The sequence below is a fragment of the Calonectris borealis genome, chromosome Z (genome assembly GCF_964195595.1).
Source record: "Calonectris borealis chromosome Z, bCalBor7.hap1.2, whole genome shotgun sequence".
NCBI lineage: Eukaryota > Metazoa > Chordata > Aves > Procellariiformes > Procellariidae > Calonectris > Calonectris borealis.
The window spans coordinates 60,419,071-60,433,725 of NC_134352.1; the positions used below are offsets into that span (position 1 = coordinate 60,419,071).

Sequence of the window (14,655 nt, forward strand, 5' to 3'; positions counted from 1 at the left end):
ATTAAAATCTAGGGGTAAATCAGTGGGACTTGGATAGGATGAACATAAGCTGTACAGATGATGGAGAGAATACAGACCAAATTCCAGGCTTGAGTTTTTTTGCTTTTAAATGACCTTTTTCTGTGATCTCTTAACAGAGCATTGTTGGGCAAGTTACAGCAGATTACAATCGAGAGCAGCTGTGGCTTGCTAATGAAAATCTGATTGTTCAGCTGCAAGCCCGAGCAAGGGGATTCTTAGTCAGAAAAAATTATCAGGAGAGAAAAGCATACCTTCAAAAGCAGGAACCATCTGCCATCAAAATACAGGTATTGTTCTAGAACAAGAAGGTAACATGGCTTAGGCAACTTTCTGCATGTGACAGGTGATGTGGCTGATTACTACCACTGATAAAATTCTCAAATAAGTCTGTCTTCCTGTTTTCATTAGCAGTAGTTCAAACTTGTACATCTGCAAATACGTTCTTGTCCTCATTGGAGTACTTGTGCTTTTAAATAGCAGATATCCAGTTTTAAAAGAATGGATCATATCCACCTGCAGTCTAAGTTACTTCAGCGAGAGAAGCTCAGAAGTACATAGCCCTGGTTTCATTCTGAGGTGCTCAGGTTTTGCATGGTACACCTAATCATGCACAGTACAAGATCAGAAGATATTTGTCGAGTATTGAAGCAAAAATTCCTTGGCAAAGCATGACTTAGGAAATACATTCCTTTCTAGACTATCTCCACTTGGAAGTGGTTTGCCTCGGCTCCATGAAGTCATAGCTGGGCAGGGAGTGGCAGCCGCTCTGGTGTTCTCGGGCTCTGGCAGTATTTCTTGGATGTCTTCTCTTTGCTGAACTCTGAAAGGAGTATGAAGGAAACTTTCTGCTGAGGGTGTGAACACTGACAAATGCATGCACAGGTTTTAAATGGTGAAATAGCCACCTCCTGTTACAAGCAATTTATTCCAGTCCTGAAAAACAACCAATCAACCCCCCCACAAAATTATAGAAAAATGTACAACTGATTTTGTTAATGTATAGTAACTTAATTTAACAATTCATGATGATAAATACCTTTACAACAAGCGGCTGTCATTGGGATTGGCTTTTTATTTTCTGGCATTGTGTCTGAGGCCAATAAAAGACTGTACTGCTCTTTGAGGAATTCAGGGTCTCTGAACAGGTTCAAAAATATGGAGAAATGTAGGTAAATAAAGTTGTTCTGATGGTTTTCTATGGGCATTAACACAGAAATGACTTGTGAAAAGACAACAAGTGGAGGACAAGGCTGGTGTCACTGGCTGGATAGGGATGAAAGGCAAAATATGGTAAAGGCAGTGAGAGTATCTGTGTTATCCCTGTCGTTGGGTTCCTTGCCAAGAGCTTGCTTCTGAGCTAGCAAAGGGAGAGCCAAGTCAGGGAACTGGGAGGTTGTTTTCTGTGGTACAAGATGATCCTGAGTGACTCTGGAAGAGAGACTTGGGAAGGAGGCCAGGCCAGAACAACAGGGGTCCAGCTAGGTAGGGGACAGCTTTTGGATATAATGGGCAAGAGCTGGCTGTCTTCCCTGCGTGGATGAAGCCAGTGACTGGGATGCCAAAGGATGTGGGTGTACTGGTGATAAGAGTAAGGATGGCTTCAGGGGAGGGAAGGAAATGACATTGGACTACAAAGTGTTTGTGCTGAGATTGGCCAAAATTAACATGAAATGTACCAGGGCACCTTAGAAATATACAGGCAAGCTTACTTACACCTTAGTTATCTTTTTACCACATGGCAGTTTTTCCTCTACAAGATAAACACTGTTAATGATTTTAGTGTATATATAGAGATTTTAATAAATATTGGTTTCTTATTAGTAATAATGGTCTCCTGTGTTTTATAAAATAGGCTTTCTGGAAAGGATTCAAACAAAGGAAAAGTTATGTTGACAGATTAAAGGTGCTTCAAGGCAATGTTGCTGCTATTGTTAAGGTAAGATCCCACTGTGTTTTGGGGCCTGAGTATGCTTTATCTCTTGGCTTGGTCCTCCACCACCTGGGAATCAGAGACTGGATACACAGGCTGGAGGGACTTGTGCTCCAGAAATTGACATGGTGTTGAAAGTTGTTTAATTGACAGCTTAAGTAAATTGCTTCTTGAAAACTCTGTGTTTGAGTTCTATCAGGCTTTGCTGAACTTCAGTGGCTCATAATAGAGATTTCCTTATGCTTCCCTTTCCATAATACTAAATTAGAAAATATTTGAGCTGGCAGTGTGTTATCATTTCATAAAAGCTGTCAAATCTATCTGTCTGAAAAGTGTTCACTTTTCTGAGATGCTAATGGGATACTATGTGATGAATAGATCATAGATCACAGATGGGATATTGATCTCCTGTCTCTGAAGGAGACTGGTTTACAACTGAGAGCTGAGACTTGAAGGTAGAAATTACTTCCAAAGATAATGCTACACATGGGTGGTAGAGCCTTGAACTCAACTTGCTATTCCAGTTGAAGCCCATTAACCTGGGTCACTGGACTGTAGGAGCCCAGTGGTACAGTCATCTATGGCCCTGAGCATGTGAGAACAGCATGCCTGCAGAAGAGGACTGTCAGAAGCGAATTTAAAACACACACACACAAAACAGTTTGTGCAGTGTCTGTTAAGTTTTTATTTAATTTTATTTAAATTTCAGATTCAGTCATGGGTCAAAATGTGGCTAGCAAAGACAGCTTACAGGAAACGGCTGCAATACTTCAAGGATCACGTAAGTCCCCTTTCTCCATTTTGAATATGAAGCATTAAAATAGGGTAATATGACTGCACGGGCAGTTTTGGGAATCTCAGGAAAGAGGGTGCACGTTCTGCAGTGTATTTCTGAGCAGAAATGTGTCATAACTAGATTCTTTGCCTAATCTTGGTCCCTTCCAGAATGACGAAATTGTGAAGATACAAGCATTTCTCAGAGCAAACAAAGCCAGGGAGGACTACAGAACACTAAGTAAGTGGTAACAGTTGAATGTTGTATGTTTTGGAAGAAGTACGTTACTGTGTTCTGTCTCTTTTTTTTCAATTTTCACCCAGGATTTCTCAGTCTCCTATTCCCATTCAAAAGCAGGTGCAAGTATTTGTAAACCAATTGTTTTACAGCTGAAACCATTTTGGATAGCTGTACTTGCACAGCATTACAAAAATATTGTTCTAACTGGCATAAACTTCTCTCTGCAGTTCCAAAATTTTCTGCACGGTGATCAGTTTCCTGAGGGTTTTAGGGATGTTCAGTATTATGTCAATTAACAAGCCTATTTACTTCAACTATAGTTGGTGCTGAAAATCCACCCTTGACTGTCCTGCGCAAATTTGCCTACCTCTTGGACCAAAGTGACTTAGACTTTCAAGAAGAACTAGAAGTAACAAGGTTAAGGGAAGAAGTGGTTACAAAAATTCGATCCAATCAACAGCTGGAGAAGGACTTGAACTTAATGGATATAAAGATTGGACTGCTGGTGAAAAACAGAATCACTCTTCAGGTCAGCAAGCTCTGTTCAGCGTCCCTTGGTAGCATCTACTGAGCACCTCCGTGTGTTGAAAGAGCTCAGGATTACACAATCATAGCACGATTGAGGCTGGAAGGGACCTCTGGAGATCATCTATCCCCAACCCCCCTGCTCAAGCAGGGCCACCCAGAGCAGGTTGCCCAGGACCATGTCTAGACAGCTTTTGAATATCTCCAAGGATGGAGACTCCACAACCTCTCTGGGCAACCTGTGCCAGTGCTCAGTCACCCTCAATTAGTTAAGATACTCCTGGTAAATTAAGTGCTTTCTTTGTGTGTCTTAAGTAATCTCGTCAAAATACCTTGTGGTAGAGGTTGTTCTGTTGTCCTGAGTGGTATGTCAATTTGCTAGTGCATGTCACTCTTTTGTTTTGCTACTTGTAGACAATAGCAATTGCTTGCCAAATTTTAAGAATCTTTTCTGTGGTAGAATGGAGTAGACTTCTGGTCATATTTGAGAGCTTGTTCATTGTTAACTAAACGATGAATGAGTCTGTACATGAGATCAGGTTTCCCAGACAACCATTGTTGGCAAGCCATACTAGTGACAAGATAAAGATGTTCAAAAGACTGGTTAGTGAATAGAGTAGCAAAATATACAAAGTTGCTAATAAAGGCCCTTGGAGGAATATCACATTTAACATGGTTGGGAAAATGTTAATTCTTCTAATTTGCCTTTTTTGTGAATGTATAATCTGGACTTTTGATCATCTGTCTGCAGGATGTGGTACTGCACAGTAAGAAACTTAACAAAAAGAGCAAAAGTCAGCTGGAAGAGATGGTTATGGTTGACAAACAGGGTATCAAAGGTTTGAGTAAAGAGAGAAGAAAAAAACTGGAGGCTTATCAACATTTATTCTACCTTTTACAGGTAAATCTTAATGTAAAAATTAACATGGCAGCATATTGCTAAAGAAAAATTAGAATATATTGCTTGCTTTGTTTAAGTGATTGTGGTAGAGATTATGAAAATATTTCCAAGGTAGTATGCAGACTGCAGCAAATACTATGATCAACTTCTAATATTTCCTGTAATTGAGAAAATCCTTGCTGTCTTTAAACTGCGCAAGAAATATAGCTGTTTTTTTCTTGAGAATAACTTCGGTCCATACTAAAGCCAAAGAGAAATGTTTTCCTCCATGTATCTTTTAGTCCATGTAAATTATTGTCACTATTACTGTGCATTATATCTGGTGGAAAGGAAGTTGTCTGCCATGCAGCTGACAGCATATAATGCGTCTGTTCTTGTGCTCTTTTTCTCATCTCACTGAAGCTTTTCTAGAAGAATTTTAGATCTTCCCAAGGCAGATGCCCTCTAATACTCAAGTGGACATGTAGTATGCAATGTCATCTTGATAGATAGCCATTGTCATTTGGTAAATTGTCATTGTCATCAGATACGTAGACCTGATGCACAGAAGTACTGTTAGGAGACTACAGATAACATCCTTACTGGTGCTACTCACAGATATCTAATTGTGCAGTATTCACTGTTTCTTATGTGTTAGGATTCAGAAAAAAGTAAAGCCAGTGTGGAAAAGTGACATACATGGGAATCAACATAAATACTTTTGGTATTAACGGAAATGTAGAGAGCGCTGCCCCCCAAGTGGGGGTAGTTTGTCCTGGACAGTAGTATTTAAGTAATTTGTTTGTTTTGTAGACTAATCCCACGTACCTGGCGAAGCTGATTTTCCAGATGCCACAAAACAAATCAACCAAGTTTATGGATACAGTCATCTTCACTCTATACAACTATGCCTCCAATCAACGAGAAGAATATCTGCTTCTCAAACTCTTCAAAACTGCTCTAGAAGAGGAGATAAAGTATGTGCACTCACAAGAAGACTTCAGTTAATTTGTGTTGCAGACAGTTCAATGAATACTTCATACCTAAAAGAATTTGATGGTTAATCTTTAAACTGTTGTAAAATTGTGTACCTATTTTTATTACTAGAGAAATTTGCTTTCAGAGTAACTTATTCATTAACTCAAGCTATTTCCAATTCAGAAAAAAATCTTTCTATTGTGGACAATATTTTTGTATGAAAAAAATAGACACTAGGTTTTCTTGCTTTTGTGCTTGAGTATTTAAGGGTGGAGAAAGTCTTTTCTTTCTCTATGTAAATGTATGTTCGGTAAGTGCAGAGTGGTGGCTTATCCTGAAAAAATAAAATCTTATTTTATACCCTTAACAGGTATTTGCTGAACAGGTATTTGGGCCTGAATCGGGTATATAATAGCTGCCACTAACTATGCTATGTTCCAGGGAAATTATTATAACACACATAGAATTCAGTACTAGTTTCTATAATCTTGTTTTATATGAAAGCCTAAGAAATAGACTGTATAAACACGTTTCAACATAGAAATAGGATAATTTTAAAAGAGTGGGTTTTGAAAACATGGATAACTGCATACGTAAGTCAGATCTGAGAACTCTTCCGTTCTTGATACAGCTCTAAGGTAGACCAGATACAGGATATTGTTACTGGAAACCCCACTGTCATTAAGATGGTCGTCAGCTTCAATCGAGGTGCTCGTGGACAGAACACTCTGCGCCAGCTCCTGGCACCGGTGGTGAAGGAGATCATGGAGGACAAGTCCCTCATAATCAACACTAGTCCTGTGGATGTGTACAAGTCATGGGTAAACCAGCTAGAAATGCAGACGGGTGAGGCCAGGTGAGTGAGGAAGCTGGACATGTTGTACCATTTAAACCCTTGAGGGATCCCTCAGTTCTGCTCTCACTTTCCTTCTCTGACAAATTGCACCTGTGCCCATGCATCCCTTCCCTACCTTCCTGCGGCACAATGAGAGTTTTTGGGGAGAGGTGCTAGAAAAACAGGTGCTTTAACCTGTTCTGAACAACAAAGGGATCGCTTTCATGGTCATGGACTTCCGAAGTCAATTACTTAATCTTTACAGGTGTAGTAGACTATGCCTGCCTTTTTCCCAGGTTTTATAACAGCATGTTAGTAGTGTCCCAGGCTTTTGAGGAGCTATGCTGGGACTGGGATGTGGACATGCATGCCTTTAATTCAAAAGGGGAATCCTAATTTAGGGAAGGTATATGGTGGTGTGTGCATCCCCACCTAAACAAACTGCCTGCCTCCAAAAAAAGGAAGCTAATGCATCTGAGACTTCCATTACTTAGCTGATACTTCAACTGTATTTGTCTAATGTTTTCTTCTGTTCACTGATGGCCCTTATGAAGCAAAAAAAAAAAAGAAAGAGTACTTTATTCTCAAATACATTTAGCCTGGTTTAATATCTGTTTGCTTTGCAGCAAGTTGCCATACGATGTAACCACAGAACAAGCATTAACACACACAGAAGTGGTCAATAAACTGGAATCATCGATTCAGAGTTTGCGAGCAGTAACTGACAAAGTTCTCACATCCATATTCTCTTCTCTCAATATGATGCCGTAAGTGCTGAGTTAGGACTCTCCAAGCTGCAGTTCATGTGCACAGTGAAGCTTCACTTGAAACTCAGCAATGGAGATCCTTTCAAATTACATGGCTTGTGATAAGTGCCTCTCAAATTACTTCCCCAGTAGAGGGAGTGGTTTCTCCACTTCTACTCTGTTTTAGCAGCCTCGTGAACGTCTCCCTGTACTTGAAACTTTTTCTATTTTCCATTATCATCTTGGTTTGTATTTTAAGTGGCTGGGGAGAAAGCCAATAACTTGGCTGACTAGAATGATGGTTTTGTGTTTCATCTAAGTCTTTCCAATATTTTTCCTTTTCATCTGTTCTACATGTAGTTATGGAATGAGATATATAGCCAAAGTTCTGAAGAGCTCGCTCCATGAGAAATTCCCAGATGCAACAGAAGATGAACTATTAAAGGTAGACTTCTGAGGGCAAACTGCCCACAGCTTGCTCTTCTAATGCCAAAGGGGATTTTTATTGCCACTAAGCATCCTAAGGAACTGAGAACACCAGCATTTACTGATGGAATTTGGCAATTCTTGGGTTGCAAAGGGGTGGTGGAAGGAGAGGAGAAGGGAAGTCTGTTGCCACAACCTAGCTATCTTAATCTGGGTGCTCAGCAATTCTTGTGGAAGACAGTTCAAGCTCAACTGTTTTGGAGAGTAACTGTTCTTAGAAGGCTGGAGTTTATCTGAATTATCTTGGGGTTTGGTTTTGTACTGTGGTCCTTACCACCAGCAATCCTTTCATGGAGAACACTCTGGTCTTCATTTTGGTTTTTTTCCCCTCACATGAAGTGGTTAACATATTAAAAAATAATGTATTAAAAAGATTGTATTAATATTGTAATTTAAATACAATGAGGGAGGGCTCTAAAAATTAATTGCAAGTAGATCATTACATTACACTTATTTAATATGCCTGTAAAAGTTGTAGGAATGACATTTGTACAGACTGAAAAGTAAAGTGTTAGTGATAAGCATGGTACCGGCACACTAAAAAAAAAAAAAAAAAAAACAGCCAAAAGAAAAAAAAAAAAAACACAAAACAAAAAACCAAACCAAAAAAAAAAAAAACAAAAAACAAACCAACATGTAGCTTTCACCCAGCTGAAAGCCTTTAAACGTGTAAGTTGGAAGTTCTGCAGGTGACTACACATAAGCTGAGGCAAACTGCAGAACGAAAAGTCCCGCCTGTTTCTGAGATCAGGAATGATTTGAAGCTGCCATCTGCACAATACAAGTTGCTGTAACATCATTATAGAAATTGCAGTTTGGAAAATCTGTTTTCTAGTCTTTTAGGGCTGCATGCAGTCCTCATGAGAAACAATGGGTCCCTTGTCAATGAATGCATTAAATGCTGGCAGATATCTGTAGCACTTCAGAGAATGAGTTTCTGGAGCTGAATCTTCCAAAATCTAGAATAAAGAAGAGTTGTATTTGTCTGCGTCCAATTCCATGCCTTGCATTAATCAACCTAAAGCCAGCACCAAATTGAAATGTGGTTGTAAAAGTCCATAACTGATGTTCACAGAGGTATTGTAAGAGGAACATCTTATAAAAGACCACAGACTCTTCCAGTTAGCCACATAAGTAACAAGTATGTCTTAGGGGTTCTTCTAGCACCGGTTCCTATGGTCTAATTCAAAAGTAAAAATGATTGATCATGTTTTGTAAAATGTAATTACTGTATGCAAAGGGAAGATCTCGTAATTTTTTTTCTTTTAGATTGTCGGCAACCTCCTGTACTATCGCTACATGAACCCTGCCATTGTTGCTCCTGATGGTTTTGATATAATTGATATGACAGCCGGCGGCCAGATACACCCTGACCAGAGGAGGAACCTAGGCTGTGTGGCAAAAGTCCTTCAGCATGCTGCTTCTAACAAACTCTTTGAAGGGGAGAGCGAACATCTATCATCTATGAACACTTACCTCTCACAGACATACCAGAAGTTCAGGTATGCAAAGCCCTCACAAATACCTACACACTAAGAGCTTTCCTCTAGCATGAGTAAGGCAGGTGGACTCCTCACTTATAGGAAGTCCCTGCTCAGAGTTAAAAATGTTGAGTGATCTGCCATAGAGAAATTCTCACTGCTGAGGAAGCTGAAGCAGGAGTAACAGGTTGTATTTCTGCCTGAGCATTACTTTGAGAACTGATCATCTCTGCTGGCTTAGTTGTAGTAAGGCTTCCTTACTGCAAACACAGATTGTGAGAGCAGTGTGAGGTGATTCATTATCTAGCAGAAATAATGTGTTCTTTGGGTCGGGAGGACAGCTGAATGTTTTATCTGAGGAAAAACTTACTGGTCAGGAAAAAATTCCGGCTTTTGCTTTTATTCTTTCATCTTTGCCGAGAGATTCCATGCAGATTTTATTCTTTCATCTTGCAGAGTCATAGGAAATTGCATGTTTTGCTACGCTCTGGGTCACAAGTTCTTTGGGATTATTGCCCATCTTTTTAGGTGATTGCTATTATTAGCCTGAAGTGTTGTTGAGTCTTGCAACAAACTCAGTTTCAGAACTTTTATCTTTATGAAAAAAAATGCACTGTTCATATAATGGGTTTCCTTGAGATATCAGTCATGAACACAAAGATACTTAAACTTAGTCATTCTGTTTATTGAAGTATTTAAGGGCATGACATAAACATGAAGACAAATAAATGCTAATGAAACAGAGAGTCTACTCTAGTCGGCCCTTTGATCACTACAAAAGGAAGACTCCCTCTCCTAATTAAGCTAACTTTATACAAAACTGAGTCTCTGGGTGACTGTGCTCTGTACCTTTAACTGAACACTCCTTAGACACCAATGGTGGCTGCTCTCAACTGCCACCACCTCCCTTGCACTCACCTAGCAACTGCAATTGCAATATTAGCTATGTTAAAAGCTACCAGCCCTGCCTAGATCTTTTACTGTGCATTTATGAACTTGTGCAGGAATTTGTCCAAACCCTTCTTAGACCTTTGAGATCACCTCCCTCCACATCCTCTTCCTGTAGCAATATTCAGAAGTTTGCTACCTGTCGTTTAAAACAGTGCTTCCTTTCATTTATTTGAAATTAATATTTTCCCACTAGTTTCACTGCAAACCCCCTTCTCCCATTATTGTGGGATTTGATGAATGAATTCTGCACCCATCTCATGCAACACCACCGTGATTTTGATCGTATCCCTCAGCTTTTCCTCTCCAAACTGAGGAATCCCAGCCCTTTTCTTCCCCTCCCCCCGCCCCCCAATACCATCTTTAAAGATCCTCTGAGCCTGAAATGTGCATCCTCCTCAACAGCACAGGGCTGGCACCGTGAAGGCAGGACAGCTCCTGCAGCATCCCTGTAGGCCTCATCCAAAACCCTGTTTCTCCCAGCTGCTCCAGTTCAGATCCTCTCACTTTGGAAAATAAAGTGGTCCTCTGACAGGAGGACCTTGGTGTTTCTTGGTTCTCTGTGCACATCCCTGAAGCTGTCAGTAGCTTGGAGAGACACCCGTTATTGTCTTGGGAAGCAGGTCTCAGCTCTCCATGTACATGCTAGTCAAGTCAAAGTAACACTTCAACCACACTTCACATTTTTTCCTCTCAAGATTCTTGCATTTATAAACAATACCACATTTTCCGTCATTTCGAGCAACTCAATTTCTGAGTAACAGCGATTTAAACATTTGTAGGCCAAGTGGTAATTTTGTGTAGCTATTTCAAATAATGTCTTCTCAGCACACTTAATACTTCATAAAATCAGAGGGTCTTTCTGTGGAAATGCTTTCCTGACTTCTAGAGCGTTAAATACAGACTTCTGTAAGTGTGTTTAAAATTTACCAGGTTATCACTCCTTGTTGAATAAGGAGAAAAAAATTTACCTTTAAAACAGTCTTCCACCAGCTGTCCAGGAAAGATGGAACACTGTCATTTGTATTGATGTGTAAATGCGTTGCCTCCAAAAGTTTCCTTCAAACACTAAGCGTAGATTGCAGATTGTAATTGAAATATAATGTATGTCAAAGACTTGAATGTGTGTTTTTTTTTTTATACAGGCTAACTAAAGTGAGTTTATAGGGGACAATTATTGAAGTCTTTCTCATTTTCTCTTAGGAATTTTTTTCAAGCAGCATGTGATGTTTCTGAACCAGAGGAGAAATTCAATATCGATGAATACTCTGACATGGTGACTCTTAGCAAACCTGTCATATATATCTCCATTGAAGAAATTATCAATACCCATTCAGTAAGTCAATGAAAATATATTAGTCAACAGACTAAAGTGTACAGGTTATGAAATACTTGCAACAAACAGTCTCTGGGGAAGGCTTAGTGTTCATTCTTCCTTTTGAAATTATTTCTTCAGTTCATCTTTAAAATGGTCTGGAATTGAGTATTAGACTGCATTTTTCCTAGAAGACTGCTTGCATGTAAAAGCATTATCTTGAATAACAATTCCCATTTTCTGATGGGAGGGAGGAACATTTTTTTTTTCTAATCTAGTGTGACATTTCTAACTTTTTACACTTACAAATACTTTCCTGTCTTGGCTAAGAAAGTGACACCAATTGGAATAAACTCCTTTGACTCTGGGAATAGAGGAAAATTCAGTGTATTTCGTGACTCTGGCATTCTGTCATATGTTTTGTTGGAAGCAGATGCAAATGTCTGATTTAGAAGGACTGAAGCTGTGGCATCCTGCCAGTTCTTTATTGTGGGTAAAGAACAGATTAACTGCAGTTTGTAGTATGACTCATAGGATGTAAGTTCAATGTCTAACACATGGTCCTCCTAAAGCTGGGATATTACTATCTGTTTCCTGGCTTGCAAACTGTTCCCTTCACCCCCTCCGCCCCTAAAAAAAAAGCCCCCCCAAAAACCAACAGCCCCCCAAAAAGCCCACAAACTCCATGAAGAACATCCCATAATTTTTGTCAGATACACTATGGAAAAGGTAGAATACCCAACTCCCAGTACACCACATTACAAGTTAGCTTTATTCAAGTGAAAACGAATAGCCTAATCTTCTAAAAACGTATTTGCTGGATTGTCTTTTCGCCTATTCTTTCTTTTAATCTTTTAAGGCATAGACCTATGCCTGCATGTTTATGATCAGTGGTTACATTTAAACACTAGTCTTGGTCAAATATTTCTTTTAGTGGATCTGTTGCATGTCTAATATGTTATGTGATCCTAAAGTGACAAAGTATTACTATGCAGTTTTATACTAGCTGATAAAATACTCTACAAAATATGAAGCAATTTAATGAACGTAAATTGCCAAAGGAGGTCAAGGAGATGGTCTTTTTTGACAACTTCCTGCCTAGAGGAAGCAAGCAATTACGTCTGAAGACCATACATTGTCTGCGTGCAGTATATTTACCAGGTGATCCTCCTTGTCCCATGCCACCTCTCCTGCCAAACCTCCTCGGAGAGCCTGAGTCTTCATCTGAGTTGTCTTCTCCCACTGCATCTTCCCTGCAAGTGTAAACTAAATTTTCCATTCTGGTCATACAGCTCCAAAAAAAATTAGTTTAAATAACAGGAGATGCATAAACATTTTGTCTGTTGTCATGTGTAGCTCGGCTTCAGAAAAAGTTCTCAAATCTGCCCTCTGTCATCATCTCTCATGGCACTTGCCTAAGCTTAATTTTCATTGCTCTGTAGGATGTAGCTGGAATGAGGGATCTGTTGCATTCATCAGCTTTGTTTTTTGGTGCTTCCCCGTGTATCGCTTGCCCAAAGAATTTGTCCTGTTAATGTCTTTTTCATTCTGTGCTTGTATACCATCAAGCATTGTGCAGTTTTAATCAGTGCATATAGTGTTTCTCAGCAGTTCTCATGGTATCATAGTCAACATTATGTACAATGTGGGGTAGCTGCTGCATTTAAGAGAGAAACTTGTTTTAAACAATGGTTATGGGCTTATAATGCTCACTTCTGTCTTGTGAGTATGTCTGAAATGCCTTTCTTTTCTGGACATAGGCTTTTTAGTTGTCAGTAAGTTTCTAGTAACCAGTAACTTTTGACTCACTGTAACTTGCAGTGTTTAAAATACTTAGAATCCTGGAATTTTTGCCTACTGTGCATGCTTTGCTGTGGCTAAATTTCAGTGAAGCTTGGTAACACTGTCTTTCCATCAGTCCTCCAGATAAGGAATATTGCTTCTATGGAGAATGGACTGTTGAATCTAGCAGTCACTAATGCTGCTGGCTTTATCTAACTCAGCATGAGGTTACTTTTCTCAAGGACAGCGAGAGCCTGTTTTCAAGAAAATGTTACTGCCCTGTTCATGTGCTTTATTAACTTGGCTTACCAGTATTTTTGTGGCTTAAAGTTTTGAGAATGTGCCCACATGCAATGGAAGTTATTGCGAATATGTTCACAAATCTCCTGCAACTTCCAAATCTATTAGAAATTATGCAGCAGGTGCTGCATAGCTGGTTTCTGACTTACCTTTCAGAAATGACTATATTTTGTATCATTGACACTATTGTAAGCTACTGGAATGGATATACAGAAAATAGGTATCTTTCTGTGGACCACCAACCCTGTCTTCATTCCTTTGTGTGCTTAGTTCAGGATGCAGCACTGAAATGCTCTGCTTGGGATTATCGCCCTTTACTCTGTGATACTTTGTTAGTTCTAAAGGCAAATCTTAAACTTCTGCTTAGCTGAGATGTTCAGCACTCCGGAGACGACTGCCGGAGGAGCACGGCAAGCTGTCTTACAGCAAGAGCAGTTCTAAACTCATAGTCCAGAACTGAGCATACTTCCCCACCTTGGGTCCTCCATAATCCTGATCACACTAGGTCTCTGTTTTCCAGCATGTAGTGTCCCGATTTATTTACAAGTATAAAGAATTGGATGGTGACTTCATTTATGTTTGTTTATAGCTACTGTTAGAACACCAGGATGCTATTGTCACTGAGCCAAATGACCTGCTGAACGAATTGCTGGAAGGGCTGGGACCTGTTCCTGATGTAGAGTCTTTCCTTGGTACGCTGTTCTTCATCTTTATGGTTAACTTCACTCGAGCGGCAGAATTAAATGGGGGCTTGATTTAAATACTCTTGTGTCTTTCATAGTGACGGCTTCTTCATTTACTACAGAATTCTTTTCTGAACACTTTTTGTAATATCACTCCTTATAGTTGAACCTCCTTCTAACTGCAATATTCATGTTAAAGATTAATGATGTGATTCAAAATCCAAACATAACTAATGTTTCCAGCAGAATGATCCAGTTGTGCTCAAATTGCAGATAGAAAACAAGTGATTTTTAATAACCTGATCTTAAGATTTGCTAGTGTTGGCTAGAAACTTACAAAAAGTGCACGGAGAATTCTTAAAATAGCCATCTGTTATTTTGACAATTAGCCAAATAAAAATGTTGCTTTTAAAATTATGCAAATTTATTAGACAGTTATAAGGAATAAATGTGACTGATATCTAACTTGCCATAATTGTAGTAAGATGTGAACTGTTTAGCAAGAAGCTAGGATGTCATGGATAATACCAGCTTTCAAGTGAATAGCCTGTTAACATAGCTGTGACTCTCTCATTTTTCACTATCACTGCATGTTAGGACAAAGGATGTTAAATTGTTTGTATTCTTCTTTGGGGAGAAGACATGTGAGTCTCTTGCACACCAGTAGCTTGAAAAGCAAGAAATGATGGCATTTCCAAAATATTCTAACTGGGTTTATAAGTAGCTGGCT

General features: G+C 39.3%; 1 protein-coding gene across 2 annotated transcripts in view; it reads left to right on the forward strand.

The window, feature by feature from the left end:
• IQGAP2 (IQ motif containing GTPase activating protein 2) overlaps positions 1-14,655 on the forward strand; it is a 130,395-nt gene that overhangs the window by 105,946 nt on the left and 9,794 nt on the right. For both annotated transcript variants that reach the window (XM_075137934.1, XM_075137935.1), the window contains 13 exons: positions 138-308; positions 1,874-1,957; positions 2,661-2,732; positions 2,897-2,966; positions 3,287-3,495; positions 4,243-4,392; positions 5,185-5,348; positions 5,981-6,205; positions 6,811-6,951; positions 7,291-7,375; positions 8,686-8,918; positions 11,049-11,181; positions 13,832-13,934. In XM_075137934.1, coding sequence (XP_074994035.1) covers positions 138-308; positions 1,874-1,957; positions 2,661-2,732; positions 2,897-2,966; positions 3,287-3,495; positions 4,243-4,392; positions 5,185-5,348; positions 5,981-6,205; positions 6,811-6,951; positions 7,291-7,375; positions 8,686-8,918; positions 11,049-11,181; positions 13,832-13,934 — 1,840 coding nt within the window. The remainder of the gene's footprint in view (positions 1-137; positions 309-1,873; positions 1,958-2,660; positions 2,733-2,896; positions 2,967-3,286; positions 3,496-4,242; positions 4,393-5,184; positions 5,349-5,980; positions 6,206-6,810; positions 6,952-7,290; positions 7,376-8,685; positions 8,919-11,048; positions 11,182-13,831; positions 13,935-14,655) is intronic.